Raw genomic sequence first — 16570 nt, 5'->3', positions numbered from 1 at the left:
TTTTTGGTTTTTCTCCGGTACCGGGAACCTAACTCACGACCTTGCGCTTGCCAGGCAGGTGCTTTTGCCGCTGAGCTAAATCCCCAGCCCCACCCCGGTCCATTTTTAAACTGTTTAAAATGTGAACCCATTAAAAACATGTAATAAATACAATAGGTATGATGGCTCTAGAACTCATCAATTCGAAGTTATCTTGTTTGGCCTTAAAAATGAGAATTTCAAACATTAGAAATGAAGCACTTGAACGCAGGGGAAGAATGTCCAATAACAGGACATCTGAGGAGTAATTAAAGGCTCCAGGAGGCTTCTTCAAGGTTACGGGACACTTGTATAGTGTAGTCACACACGGCAGTCATTTCTATTTTTTTTTTTGATTTTTCTCCGGTACCAGGAACCGAACTCACAACCTTGCGCTTGCCAGGCAGGCGCTTTTGCCGCTGAGCTAAATCCCCAGCCCCACGGCAGTCATTTCTAGATGTGCAGTCTGTCTGATGAGAGCATTTCTTATGTCTAAAAAGCATAATGGCATTTAAACACATGCATAAAGACACAAAACACTGACATTAATGTTTTTACTCTTTATGTGAATACCTCATAATATTTATGAATCTGCTTGTTATCATGAGATGAACTATTTTAAGCTTAAAATCCAAGGAATGGAGAATAAAGGGGAACTAGGGGAGAAGAGTCACACACAATTAAATCTTTTTCATTTTAGGTAACTTTCTTTTCAACAAAGAAGTTTGAGAATGAATGTTTTAGAAAGAGCCCCTTTTAGGAACATATGTCTTCTATTAAAACAAAAAGCTCAAAAAAATTAAAATGATTGGAAAGCAATATTTCTCAGTGTGTGAACTAATAGACAATTATAGGAAAAAGTCCAGAAGAATTTAACAGTTATTTCTGGATAGTATAATTACGGAGTTTTCATTTTTCTTTTATTTATAAAATAGGATATCATTCTTCATTCAGTAAATCTGTCTCATAAAGAAAGCCTACATCTTTTTAATTTCCTTGTTTTAATTCTACTTAACTGATAATAATGAATGATTGGTATATCATAGCTAGTTTTCCAATGTCAGACAGGCATTAAGTGCTTTGTGGAAAAAAATGGCTTAAAAATAAACTAAGCAGCATTGAAAAAGAAATCAACAGCGTCAAGGGCAAAGAATCTGGAGCAAAAAGAATAATCATTTAAATGCTTTACAGATGTGTTTCTCAGAGAGACCAGAAAGACAAAAACACATGAAGATAACATTAGAGGGTAGAGAATTTCATATATTTGATTCGCTTAAAAATGACCATAATCTTTAAGAAGAAGCCATTTTGTGTCCCAAACCAGAAAGGAATGGTGTGGCTAGTTCACTTCTGATCTATAGGAGGCATACAAGGTTTTTTAGGTTTCTAATGTTTTTAAATGAATTATTTCAAGATCCTCCATTATGCTACAGAAAAAGAAAAAACTGGAATGGGAATGAAAAGGTCTCTAAAGTGGTCTCTGTTGTAGCAACTGTCTATATTAATCTGCTTTTTGGCTTATTCTTCATTTTGAATTATGGCTAAAATCCAAGAATCTGAATTTTAATCTAATTGTTACAACTCTCTGAAAAATAAGCATCTGTATTATACGTATGTGACATCATGGTCAATGATGATTCCAAGTTGATCACTTAAAATCTCAAGGTCTTTTTCAACAAAAACAATTAATTTTAATTCTCCAAATAATAAATCTGACTTAGAAAATGCCTATACTTTGCATAGCAATAGGCTTACACAGCTCTAAGAAATGGAATTAATATTACAGATATTAAATATTAAATATTAAAGCAGCACTAACCCTGCTTTCTAACCACAGGCAAGTTACATAACCTCTCTGGAGCTCAAATTCCTCATTTACAAAATACAATTATATATTGCAGTGGAGGTTCTGATGGCAGTACTAAGACCTAGGTATACATCTGTAGATCTGGAAGTAGAGCTATATTATAGCCTTACATCATTATATACATATAGATAGATATAATCTATATAATAAAAATATGTCATTAGGTTTATTGTAAGGATTATGTACATTCATATAGAGGAAATGCCTGGAAATGAGCTTGGTTCATAGTTACTGTTATGGTTGATACACTGTGTCAACTTGAGGAGTCCAGAGGCTTGGCTAAGTGACTCAGCAGTTGTATAGCCTGGGGTGAAAAGGACATGTTCTATACCTTTGGGATGCTGTTCACTGTGTCAATTTGGGAAGTTTAGAAGGTTAACTAAGTGACTGATCTGGGTCAGGGTCCTTACTTTGTATCATCCTGAGCCTGTGCAAGAGGAGGGCAGGAAGATTATGTGGGTGCTACACGCCCCCTGGGTGGGGGTAGCCTGCATACAATATAAGGGAGGGAAAGAGGCTTGCTCTCTTCTGCTCTCCCCTTGTGCTCATGTTGCTTTGCTGTCTTCCACTGCCTTGAACTGTTACCCTCTACCATATGCCACCCTGCCTTGGAACCACCTGATTATGGACTGAAACCTCCACAACTGTAAGCTAAATAAACCTTTCCTTCCTTAATTTTGGGCATTGGGTATTTTGGCCCAGCAACGAGAGAAAGTAACCAAGACAGTTACCTATAAGTATTTCTGTTAACATCATTATTATTCTATTACCAGCATCAATTATTGTGGCAATATTAATAATTACTGTATTTAGAAGTCTTTATATTCTATTGTACATGTATGGAATAATTCATCTTAAAAACTATTAAGTAAAAAATGGCATACAAATTGAAGGTAAAATAGTGTATGTCATTCAAAATGGAAGTTTAGTAAAAGAAAATGGATATTTTCCTCTTTAAAACAAATATTTCTCAGTATGACAAAGTTCTATTCTGGAACACATTTTTTAATTTGGAAGTGATAATGTGTTGGGAGTATGTGTACTTGCAAATGAAACTTTAGAAGTAAGAACTTACTTAAGGGAAACAGAAGCAAACTTTGCTTAGGAGATTATATCTATGTCTATAAGCACCTGTATTCACCTTAGCAGATAATCTATATGCCCTTGGTTGGATGTTTAAACCAAATTGTGTTATGTTTGTGTAATAAATGTCATATGTACACATACATACACATATCAAAAAATGACATCTAAAAGTCAGGAGTTCAACTTTTAATGCAAATCCTACCACTTCTGCCTATAGTACTGAAAAATCAGATTAGTGTATGTCTGTGCATATAACACACACCATTACTTTTTTGACTAGTTGCGCTTCTAGAGAACAAACAACACAGAATTAAATTCAAACCTTACAGAAAGCATATTTATATTAAACAATTCTCCCAGTGTGCCTCCTTATTTGGTTATGTTCATCATCTCTTTGACATGTCCTTTCTCAGGTATTAGAAACTTAAAAAAGGACAATTAAAAAAAATACACTTAGGACATATTAATAGAGAGGCATAAATTCAGTGCATACGTATTAGTCAGTGTTTCATTGCTGGAATGAAACACTTGATGCCTAAAACTTTAAGGAGGAGAGATTCATTTTTGGCTTATGGATTCAGAAGTTTCAATCTGTGGTCAGGAGCATCATGGCAGAATGGCGTGGTGAAACAAACTTGCTCATGTCATCGTGGCTGGGAAACACAGCACAGGGAAGAACACTCCAGAGGAAGGGGCCAGGGGCCAGAGGCCAAATACTGTCCCCAAGATCATATTTCCATACCCATCCAGACACCCAGAAATGTGCTTTATTAATCTCTCAAGCCAATCAAGTCACAATAAGATTAACCATCACAGTGAGGGTCTAAGTAGCCAATTCTGATCCCAGCACAAAGATCTAGGAATATATTTGTAGATCAGGAATAGGAGATACAATACAGAAAGATCAAGCAAAGAAAAATAACCACCTAACAAAATTCAGTCTAAAACTACCAAGTTCAGCAAGGATTTATTAAAGAAGATAAATTTAAACTGGGTGTGGTGGCTCAATCCTATAATCCCCACACTTAGGAGACTGAAGCAGGAGGATCACTGTGAGTTCAAAGCCAATTTGGATTACAAAGTGAGTTCAAGGCCAGCCTGAACTGCATAGTGAGACCCTGTCTCAAAAAAAAAAAAAAAAGAAGATAAATTTGATTTGTCTCATTACCATGGGTCTTTAAAAAGTGTGTAGAGACTCAAGAGATGGGTGACAACACTGCACTATTTAGGAAAACGAAAAGGAAAGTCACAGCATTCCTCTTTAGAGAATTTCACCCAAGAGCACTGAAATGACATCACCATATCTGAATAGCCAGTGTATATTCTGAATACAGCTAAGAAAAGAGCTTTAGATGACTGTACACACAGTGGTTGTATCTCAACTCCGTGTAAAAATTTCCCTTTGCTACAATATGTGCCTTTTATCTTTTTAAGTTATATGTTATGGGTGACCAAGTTATCTTTAATCATCATGACAGTGGGTATGACCACCCTGTTCTATACTCGATTTAATTTTGCTCCCATTCAGTAAGGACTATAGTTAAATTAGAGAACAAGAAAATGAATAGGTTGTAACAAGAATTTTTCACTCAGGGCAAAAGTATGTTAATAGCAGTTGAACTACTTTATCCTCCTCCTTTCTTAGGAACTGAAATTCAACAATCCAAAACCTACCAACTTGGTTGGAAGCAGCCTACAAGAACCGGCTAGCCAAAGATCCAGTACAGTAAAACCTTTAGTAAAAGTCTACAAATGTCAAATCTTAGACTCCATGGAGACAGCTTTAAATTTTCAGAAATCTACATGATTACTATCAATTGTGTGATATTCTGGAAAGAAAAATGAAAATATTAGCAACAGTTAAGTATTCTTTATCTAAAAATGCTTGGGACTAGAAGCGTTTTGGATTTTTTCAGACTTTGGAATATCTGTATATACATAATAAGATATCTTGGGATGAAACTCAAGTCTAAACACTATGTTTATTCATTGTTTTATGTGTACCTTATACATACAATCTGAAGGTAATTTTATACAATATTATGCAGTTTCACTGTAACTTATCACTTGAGGTCAGGTATGGAATTTTCCACTTATAGCATCATTTTGGCAATGAAAAAGGGTCATCTTTTGGAGCATTTTGGATTTTGGATCTTCAGATCAGGAATGTTTAACCTGTATTACTTCACTTTTAATGTTTTGGTTTTTGCAGGCAAGAGAAACATTAAGATGACAGTAAAGTGAAAAACATGCTAGATTAAAAAGGAACCTTAGTGAAGATCTATAACAACATTAACTACAATTCTAGCATGGACCAGGACAGTTTTACTTCACATGTCTTTACAAAGAGTTATTAGCAATAGTTCCCCCTTCCATTCTCAAAAATATCATTTTTTCTTGAAGTCCTGATGTGGGAAGTAAATTATATAACACTATTGACTTAGTTACTTTTCTTTTTGCTGCAGAGACAAAATATCTGACACCCAAAGTTAAAGAAGGAAAAGTTTATTTAGCTATAGTTCGTGGAGGTTTCAGTCTGTAATCTGCTGGCTCTGAGGCAGGGTGGCACACGGCAGAGGGGCAACAGTTCATGGTGGCAGAAGACAGTAAAAGCAACAAGAGCAAAAAGGGGCAAAAGGGAGGGGCAAGCTTCCTTTCCTCCCTTATAGTGTATGCAGGCTACCCACCCTATGGCAGGTGGAACACTCACACTGCCAATCCCAACATTAGACAATGAACCAATCATAAACTCTAGATTCAGTCATTTCCAAAAAGCCTGACCCCCCCATCACCTCATGAAGCTTTGGGGGGAACATCCAGACATAAACCATAACATTCCACCCCTGGCCCCCCCAAAGATTCACACACATCCCTTTATGTAAAAGACATTTAGTCCATCTCTATGAGTTGTAAAGTCCTAACAGTTTCAGCATTGCTAAAAAGTCCAAGTCCCAAGTCTCCTCCAAGATATAAGGCAAACTCTTAGCAGTGAGCCCAGGTACAAATGAAAAGAAAGTTAAACACTTCCAACGTTCAATGATGTGAGATAAATACTACCATTCAAAAAGGTATAAACAAGAGGATACCAAGCATTGGGACCAAAGCAAGTATAAAATTCAACAAGGCAAACATTAAGTCCTGTAGTTCCATGTGGAACTACAGGGCAATCTGTAGTGAATTGTGAGCTCAGAAGGGCTTGAGTGGCTCTGTCTCTATGGCACATCCAGTGGTTGTAGCTCCCACAGCTTCTCTCTTGGGTTGGCTTTGCTCTCTCCTTGCAGGTTTCCTCAGATGATCCATGTTTCTGGCTTCTCCAAACTTCTGGGGTCTCCACTGCGCCTTTGGCTTCATCCTCAAAGCTTCACACATTGCCCTCTCAGGGGCACACTGCCTGGCCTCCCAGGCCTTCTGAAATCAGGGTGGAAGGCTTCTTAACCCCACAACTCTTGCATTCTGCATGCAGTTAAAACCAGCACCATGTGGATGATGCCAAGGTCTTCTGCTAGCTGAAGTAGCAAGGCTTTCCTCTTTCTTGGCTGTAGGGGTCAAGTGCTTCTGAATCCAATTCTGAAGAATAAATTTTACGCTGCTGCTGTTCTGGAACATGGTGCAGCCACCACCATTCTGGAACATAGTGTTCTGTGGCTTTCTCCTCAAAGCAAAGTCTTTCACTTTTGCAGTTTTGAGGCTACAAAGGGTAGAGACTTGTTGCTTCTTGTGATGCCCTCGGACTATCTTTAATATTCTCCTACTCCTTCTTATCAATCGAGATCTCCTCAGCTCTATCTTTGCAGTCCACAGCTTTACTGTAGCTTCCTTTCTGGCCAAATTCACATTTTAAATCATTCTATTGGGCTCTTTGCTCTTGATTTTCAACATAGATCTGGCTTAAAACCCCCAACAGCAGCCATGTCACAGCTTCAACATCCAACTACACTGAAATTTCTTCTGCCAGATTAGTTAGTGCTATGGCCTTAATTTCAGTCTCAGGCAAAGTCTCTGGATATGAGCAAAATGCAGACAGACTTTTTGCCAAGCCATAACACACATCATCTGGAGTCGAGCAGCCAGTGCAGTCCTTCTTCCCAGCAGAAACCCCCCAAGCCTGATCTTTACCAGTTTTCTGGTCTTCTGCCCTCTCACCAGAATCTCCCATACAGGACTGCCTAAGCTGTTCCAGCTCTAATCTTTCAGGTGACATCTCTGAGCCTCTCCACACTCTTTCCACAAGCCATTCCCAAAGGCTCTTGAACCACATGGTCAAGCATAGTCACAGCAATGACCCCGGCCTGGTACCAAATTCTGTCTTAGTTACTTTTCTCTCACTGCTGAGACAAAATACTTGACACCCAAGGTTAAAGAAAGAATGGTTTATTTAGCTCAGTTTGTGGAGGTTTCAAGTCTGTAGTCCACTGGCTTTGCGGCAGGGTGGCACACGGCAGAGGACAACAGACAGATGGTGGCAAAGACAGCAAAAGCAAAAGAGCAAAAAGGGGCAAAAGGGAGGAGCAAGCTTCCTTTTCTCCCTTATACTGTATGTAAGCTACACACTCTAGGGCAGCTGTAGCACTCATACCGCCAATTCCAGCTCTAGACTATGAACTAATCACAAACTCGCGATTCAGCTGCCTCCAAAAACCTTAACCCCATGACCACAAGAGGCTTTGGGAGGACAGTCAGACACAAACCATAACAGCTATCTATAATGAAATGCTCTCAGTTTACCAACAGGGAACTCATGTAGTTAAATAATTCTTTAAATTCAAATGACCAAAATTAAACTGCAAGCTCTCAGAGGGCAAGATTCTGTCTTTTCATCGGCTTCTCTGTGTCTGAGCCAGGTTATTGAGGTTGAATATATGACTAACTGCTAAATTCCCAAGCCACTATTTTGTTCACTTTTTCATGCTACCCTCTCTAAGTATGAGGATGATAATTTGATCTAAATAGTGTGATGGAACCTGTGGATTTCATGGAAGAGCAATAAAGCTACATCAGGACTTTTGAACTAGTGAAGTCACCGTAATTTACAGTTAAAAACATGCTTTGAATGATTGTGCAAATTATGGTCTACTATTATCTCCACCCAAAGGAAAACTCACTCATCCTCTACATCTGCTATAAGTTTATTTTTAGCTATCTGCAGTGGGTGGACAACTGGTTGTTTCCATTTCTATCTGAAGCCTGTATGTGACCATCTTGTTTCCAGGTGTGCTATACTTTTGTTTCTACTCATAAGTATTAGGGTTAGAATTAGCTTGCTGTAGCAAATATTAACATTCCATGGCAAGAACTTTTTAGTTCAAAAGTGAGGATGGCAATGAGTAACTTAATCCATGAACCTGTCTCCCTTAGAAACTGAAATTGCCAACAATTTTCTTATGATTGATTGTACCAACCATACATGTTTTAGTTTTCATTTAAAGTAGTGCAAGAGTACTAAAAAAGTTATTTTTAAATCATAAGCCTACTTTCCATGAAGCTAGAACTCTTAACTGTATAAATTTGTTAAAGTAATGAAAACAATTTCCAACTAAAAATAAAGATATAGTTTATAAAAAGTAAAAAAACATGAATAGAAATGGAAGTTAAAATATTAAAAACAATTTATTGAACTTGCTAACATAGGAGATATGCTATACCCATTAAATTACTGACCTAGATTCAAAATGCCCATAAAGACCTCTAATCAATCAGTAAAACAGTATTACATAGAAAGGTGCATAGAATAGTGACTGACATCCACTATTCCTGAAAAAATGTACTGAATAATACAAAATATTACACTCATAATTTGTAATATACCTCTACCTTGCATTTTTCTCATGAAAGGGAAATATTTGCTTCTCTTTAAGAAATTTCTGATACTGTAATACTTCATTTTATGGGTATATTCTATGACAAGTTTTTATAACAACTTAAAATATATAAGAATGATGTATATACTTAGGAAAAATATATATTGCTGGTTTAATCAATGATTTATATTTAACAAATGTTTTCTGCATAATGCCTCCTATATGACACTAAAATCAAATAATAGTTTACTTTAAGAGTAATTATTGACCCTTACAAATTTTTGCTAATTGACTCATTTTACAGATAAAGATGGAAGGTGTATTAGCAAGAAGCTATACATACTTACAATTATTTTCCAAGAAACTTGGCACTACTAATACAGTCTGTTATTTTCTTTCTAGTGAACAGGATATTTTTTAAATTCCTAACTAATGTTCAGTAAGTAGCCTGTAATTACAACAGGGAGGCAACCAGCCCCTCCTGTTTATTCTCACTATTTTTTTCATCTTTGAAGCGTAAATAAGTAAACAAAAATCTAAGTTAATACGATCATAAATTTAGAAACTACCTAAGTAAAACTATATGGTGACAAAAATAAGAACATCTTAACAAAATATACATTGCCCTTCATGCACTTTTTCTGCATGTATACTGATTTTGCTCTGGATTATGAAATAATGAGACTTCATAGTATTTCAACAAAAAAACAGAGACTGTTAAAGAAACAAATATTTCCCTTTATTTGATTGTATTACATTTACTCATAGGATATTTATAATAATTAAAGCTCTCAATTTATAGGTCTATAAATAATGCTATTTTTAAAAAATAATGCTATTTAACTGAAAACCAGTCAGCAAATAGCAGCATATATTTGAAAAGCTTATTCATGGAACATGATGTCCACATGAGCTCAGCTAAGTATATAATAGGAGAGCAAGAATTATCAGCATTTAAGAATCAGAAGAGTAATGCTCAAGATTATTCTATCAACAATGAGTTTGTCTTACTCCTTTGCCAGGCGCACGTTTGTAGGTTTTGCTCCAATAGGTATTCCATATTTGTGTAAAGTGTTAATCAAAATTTCCTTCATGTCATTGTTGTAGGAATCAAAGTCAAACACATTCCGAACCACACTGGAGAGGCCTTCATTAGGAAATTTCTGTATCAAAAAAAAATCTTATTATGTATGTGATAAAGCACATAACACTACAAGACTTACCAAATTGATAGAACAATGATATATAAATGAACTTTAGCAGAAATTTCCTGGCCTTGTTAGATAACGATAGTAGGAATACACACTTTTTCTCTTTTGTTGTTTGCTTGGATTACTTAATCATATTTTCCTTTTTAAGTAAGTACTAGAATTTGAGGAAGAACAGTTCTTCCTTTTAAATGTTGATTCAGATCCTAGGGTTCAGTGACTGCCACTGTTCTCTGAAACCTCCTGGCTTTAAAAGGAGTACCAGATAGGCCAGTTTAAAAATGCTACTTCAGTAAAGGACAGTGTTCAGTATCAACACAGAAGTACTTAGAGAATTCATAGTATATGAATAAATAAAAACAGATACATCAACAAGCAAAGACAGGAAGAACACAGAAAGTATAAGGAAAAGAGAAATAGGGAAAACAGAGGAAAAGCAAACAAGTACCACTACAACTAAATGTGTTCTGCTAGTTCTGGGTCCTTTATTGTCTATGCTTTGATTTTGTTTAGGTGTTGGGATCTAAGCTGCCTAAATTGAACTTTGTGTGGCTTTACAGGTAGATCAAAGCTTTCTTTTTTCCCAAAATACATATTTTTAGTTGACAAATAATAATTTTACATACTTATGGGACAGAAAATGATAGTTTCATATATATATATATATATATATATATATATACAAACACACACATATATATGCACATACACATTATAGAAGTAGTAAATTAACAAAGCCATCACTGTTCATACATTTTTATGGTGCAAACATTAAAAACTAACTCAGCAATTCTAAAATGTACATTGCATTCACTATAGTCTATAGATGCAGATCTCAAAAACTCATACTTAACTGTCTAACTGAATCTTTGTTTTCCTCCTTCCTTTCCCCTCCTCCTCCCCTCTCTCGTCCTTCTTTCTTTTGTCCAACTGAATCTTTGAACCCTGCTCCCAACTCTGTTTTTCTTTTCAGGGTTTTTTTGGAGGGCTGGGGATGACGGTGAGGTCAGGAATCATTAGGCTAGCCTGGAGTCTATTATTTGTTATATAAGAACTTACAAGAGTTTTTGTTTTGTTACTGAGTGGACTACATAGTTTAGTGCTTACTTTTTCTCATAAAAACTTTCTTGTAAGATTTACAGTTATATTAATATTGTTGGGTCCTACTCTGTTTTCTATCTCCATGTCGTTTGTTTCAAACTGAAAATATTTTCTACTCAGACCCCACACGCTTGTTGTACAAAGTCAAACAACCGAACAGTAGTGTTTCACCCCGTCTCACTGTCTCACTTTCCTGCCTCACCTCATCCCACATAAACCCTCCACCAATTTCCTTAGTGGCTTGATAATGGCAAAGACAATTCAAAGCCTAAATAGATAATGTTCGTTGGTCTTCCAGATTTGTGACTTAGATTACAGACACTTCATATCATGTCACTTTAATGATTAGATACAGAAATTAGAAGACCTAGTATGAATTGTGCAGCCTGAAAAAAACTGATAGCTTCTTTGAAACATCTGTGTACACGTGTGTGCTATACCTGTAAGTGTTTGACAATGTTGACAACTTCCCTCGTGGAGTAAGGATAGTTAATAATGCCCTGGTCGGCCAAACTCCTCAGCTCCCCAAAAGCAGCCACAAGCTTCTGCAGGATGGACTCAGGCACATTTGGTCCATACTTTTTGAGCATTTCGAGCTCCGAGTGGGGCTTGGGGTTGTCAACTGCATGGCAGCTAAATATGTCACCTAAGGGAAAGAGAAGACTCATAATCAGCTAATCTGTTCTCATGCACAGGAGAAAAGGAAGTGGTCATTTTAAAGTGTCAGTGGTTGCTCATCCAAGCACAAAAAGTCCACCCAACTATGGAGTGGTACTGAGAAGAAAGCAAATGACTGAAGCAGAAGAAAACGGTGAAGGGTGGTTCATTCTGCATGAGTTTATTTCTACTAAAACACTGTATATTACTGAATGTTTCTTTCTTTCTTTTTTTTTTTCCCAGTACCGGGAATTGAACTCACGACCTTGCGCTTGCCAGGCAGGCACTGTGCCGCTGAGCTAAATCCCCAGCACCACTGAATGTTTCTTGAAGGGTAATAAAACACAAAGAAGTCTTCTTTATGTCTCTGCCAGTGTTATCTGTCCCCAAAAGCCACTCAGGGGTAACAGTTCATGCATTTATTTTTCCAGACCTGCATTGGTACTTTTAAAAAGTACATGCAAGTGAACATAGTTTTAGTGATTTATTCCTTTTCATTCATGTAAATATAGTCTTATCATGGTTCTGAGACTGCCTTTTTAACAAATGTGAATATCTTCAGAAATGACACACATCCATCACACATGAATGCTTCTTTATGTATACTAAAAAAGCAGGAATTAATATCAGTTTCCAAATGAGTTATTTTGTATAGATTATTTGAATGTACTTTAAAGGTTAGTTTTAGGAAGGGAAATCCGCAGAGGCATTGTCTAAATTAAAATCAAGAAAAGGAATGTAGAAACAAAGTTTTCACCTGTAATTTAGGCTACTAGGGAAATGTAATTCATGCTGAAAAGATGCGTTTCTCATGTTAAAAGTTTGTTTAAATCTACAGACTTATAACTGGAGTGAGCAAGAACTAATGTAGCCAGGTAGCAAAGAGATCTTACTTTTTTGTTTGTTTGTTTGTTTTGTCTTTTTGTGACAGGGTCTCACTATGCAGTTGAGGCTGGCTTTGAGCTTACTTTGTAGCCCAGGCTGGTCTCAAACTTGCAACAATCCTCCTGCCTCAGCCTCCCGAGTGCTGGGATTACAGGCAAGCACCACCATGCCCAGTGAGATCTTACTTTAATTTAGAAATCATCTGAATAAAAACATGGTGTCTGCGTGTGTGTGTGCGTGCATGCATGTGTGTGTATGTGTAATCATGTGTATTTAAAGGGGAACTCAGCAGTTAGGCATGGTGATGCCTGCCTATAATCCCAGCACTCAGGAGGTTGAGGCAGGAGGATCACAAGTTTCAGCCCATCCTGGGTAACTTAGTGACTTAGCAAGATGTATTTCAAAATAATAAACATAAAAAGGGTTGGGGAATGTTGCTCAGTGAAGGCTCTGGATGCAATCCCAAGTAGTGGCAAAAGAATAGAAAGTGACTGAATGAACTGAAGCTGTGATAACTTCAAACTTTCATCTCATAGCTTCAAAATTGCTAATATAAACATGTAGAACAGCTTTTGCCTTTCCTGCTGAAAATGAAATTTAACACTAATATAGAAGATTATTGACCCTTGTTTCATTCAGCCACCAAAAACCCCCTGTCCTCATGGAATTTACATTTTAGCACAGGGAGATAAATGATAAAGGTGAATATCAGAAAGTGCGTGTTTCAAAGAGGCACAGTATAGGACAGTGGTAATGGTGGGGAAGGGTGGTCAGACTGGCCTCCTTGAGAAGGTGACATCCCAGCAAATGCAGGTATCTGGGGGCAGCGCATTCCCGGGAGTGGGTCCAGCCACTGCTGCACCCAGGAAGGCAGGCACGTCTGGCATGCAGAAGGCAGAAGCAGGACAACAGAGTGCTGGAGCAGAATGAGTATTAGGGAAGGAGTTCAAGGCAGGATAGGATGTGGAAGACGTTATTGCTCCAGACACTGTAGACTGTTCTAATGCTTGTGCTTATATCTGAGTAAAACTGGAAGCCAGGGATGCCTTTCCACGGGGAGTAAAAAACAGAGTTTGAAATGCGCTGGGAGATGTGCTCATGGGTCTAGCATCGATGCGCGTAGCTTGTTAGGGGAGACACTGAGCACAATGACCATGCGTCCAAGAACGACTGTGGAGCAGTCTCAGAAGACAGTCACTCTCTCCTTTTGTCTGGAACAAGGCAGGGCATGCTACTGTCCACTAGCGAAGATCTGGATTAGCTAAGCTTAGGGTTCCCTCTTCTATAAAGCATCTCATCTCAAGTACATGTGTCTGGCCCTCTTCATGTTGCCCTGTGGGGACACAGCCCCAAGGAATCAGCGGATGCTGATTCTCTGCCTACTGCTTTTGCTGTAACAATCTCTTTGTCTGACCCAGGAATCAAGTATCTTCAGACACAAAATTGAGGCAGCCTAACTTTTTGGTGAAAAGGAGAGTAAAATCTAAGATCCTTCATGGTTCATGACAAAAGATAACAGCTGAAGCAGGGAGATGATGCATTAGAGGAATATTAGAACAATGCAGGCAAACTTTGAAGATATCAATATGTAATACAACCACCATTGTTAATTCCCTACCACTTTGTTTGTAACTCTGTATTGTCTGTATTGTGCTTGTGATATGTTGTAAAATGTTGTATGTCTGTTAATGTTTCCCTCCTTTTATCTTTAAAAAAAAAAAAAAAAAAAAGAACAATGCAGGCAAGACATAAGGATGGTTTGGGACAGAATGGTGGCCAATAGAAGTGAGGGGAATAAGGTAACTCTGAATATAGTTTGAAGGTACAGCAAATAAGATTTCCTGATAGACAGTAAGAAATAGAAAGAGAAAAGAAAAGAAGCGTTTGTGGCCAGATGTGACAGTGCACACCTGTGATCCCAGTACTCTCGGAGGCTGAGTCAGGAGGATCACAATTCAACCCTAGCCAGAAAAATTTGTCAATTTAGTGAGACCCTGTCTCAAAATAAAAAGAAAGAAAAAAACCAAGTAAACAAAAAACTCACAATAAAAAGGCCCTGGGATGTAGCTCAGTAAGAAGGCCCTGGGTCCAATTTTCAATACCAAAATATGTATTGTATCTCTTTCTGGGGCTAACAATAGAGGTACCATCAGGGGAGATGAAAAAGACTATAAATCAGCTTTAGGAGGAAAGTAAGGTCATGTGGAGGTGTTAATCCAAGACCCAGGAGCCACGGAGCAGAGCTGAACGTGAAGTTCGTGAGAGAGGCCCGCACGGGAAACAAGTGTGGGACAACAGGTGCATCAAGACAGTGGTGAAGGTTTCATAACAACTTTTAAAAAGTACAGAAAAGATACAGCACCAGTGATCACCCTCAAAACCTTCTCACTTCCGACACTATCCCACAGTTCTTGTGACTTTCTGAAGCAATTGTGGAAATCTTCTTTTGTGAGTATTTTTCCATGGCTCCCTCTGTCCTGAATTGATTCAAAACATTTGTGGCAATTTCTATCTAATAAATACATTACGGTGTGTCCTCATCCACTTTATGCACTACGTCTGACACCGTGCAACTTCTGGCTCTTCTCTAAAGTCAAAAGGGTGAACATTTTTTTTTTGTTTGTTTGTTTTGAGACAGGGTCTCGCTACGCAGTGCAGGCTGGCCTTCAGCTCACTTTGTAGCCCAGGCTGGCCGTGAACTTGCAAAGATCCTCCTGTCCCAGCCTCCTGCATGCTGGGATTACCAGTGTGTGCCACCACGCCTGGCAGGGGTAACATTTTGAAAGAATTTGGGCCATCGAGGCAGATGCAACAGTGCAATTTAAGACACGAAAGAGAACTTCCAGCTCAGAAAGTGACAGGAAAGATGGTGTAAGTGTGGTATGTTTGGAGAGACAGGGAGGACTGGTGAGGCAGCAGTGGCACTGCGTCTTCTGCTGTAATAAACGTTGTAAAAATTTAAACATGCACCCTATTTTAATCACACCACATGTAAGTGACATATTAAAACATGACATGTTCTCATTTTACCAAGGGAATGAGTAGAGATAGGTAGAAGAAGATTCTAGACATTTCACCAAGGACCCAACAAGGAAGCTGAGAAGGAATGACAACTATGTAGAAAAGGAAATGAGAAAGCAGCTAAGGGAGTCCTGGAAGCCAACCACAAGATGTATGAAGGGAAAGATATGAACAACGGCAGGAACCGTATTAAACACTGCCAATGGATTAAGCAATATAAGGACTCCAAATTGATCGCAATATTTACGAGTGGAAAAGTCTCTGGTGATGCAGCCAAGAATTATTTCTATGGCACAGTGGGTACTGATTAGCACCCTATGTGATGGCATTTGCCTGAAGGCAGAGTGCTTTGGGAGGCTGAGGCAGGAGGATCACAAGTTCTTGCCCAGCCTGGGCAACTTAGCAACTTAGACTGCCTCAAAATGAAAATTAAAAAGGGGGATAGGGATGTAGCTGAGTACAGGGATGCAGTGCTGGATTCAGTTCCCAGTACTGTACCCCCAAATGTGATTAGAATGGATCTGAGCGTGGCAAAGAAGAAAGGCGATGACAAGTATGGCCAATTCTTCTGAGCATGAGCAATTGTGAGAGGGTTCTTCTGCGGCAAATGAAAGCAGAAAGAGGGGCTGGAGATTTAGCTCAGCGGCAAAGCGCCTACCTGGCAAGCGCAAGGTCGTGAATTCGGTTCCTGGTACCGGAGAAAAACCAAAAAAAGACAAAAAAAAAAAAAAACCAAAAGCAGAAAGAATGCAGCAGCCGCTGGTAAAACAGCAGGATTAAGTGAGTCTTTTTTCTAAGACTGAGGAACTGGCAGATTGTGTGATGATAGGAATGATCTAATAGACAGGGAACTGTGAAGCAGAAGAGAAGGGACAGAACTGTTGGCGCAGAATCCGGGAGAGGCTGAGATAGAGTGCGCATCAGGCGGG

General features: G+C 38.2%; 1 protein-coding gene across 1 annotated transcript in view; it reads right to left on the bottom strand.

The window, feature by feature from the left end:
- Positions 1-16570, bottom strand: part of Vwa8 (von Willebrand factor A domain containing 8) — a gene marked incomplete at its 5' end in the record, with an annotated part of 371699 nt that overhangs the window by 138517 nt on the left and 216612 nt on the right. Inside the window, 2 exon segments of the mRNA XM_013506956.1 lie at positions 9781-9932; positions 11519-11724. Of these exon segments, the coding sequence (XP_013362410.1) occupies positions 9781-9932; positions 11519-11724 (358 nt within the window).

The sequence above is a fragment of the Chinchilla lanigera genome, unplaced genomic scaffold (assembly GCF_000276665.1).
Source record: "Chinchilla lanigera isolate Chin_1 unplaced genomic scaffold, ChiLan1.0 scaffold00117, whole genome shotgun sequence".
NCBI classification, from domain to species: Eukaryota; Metazoa; Chordata; class Mammalia; order Rodentia; family Chinchillidae; genus Chinchilla; species Chinchilla lanigera.
Note: the sequence above shows the minus strand (reverse complement) of the source record. Positions and strands in the feature narration are given on the sequence as shown.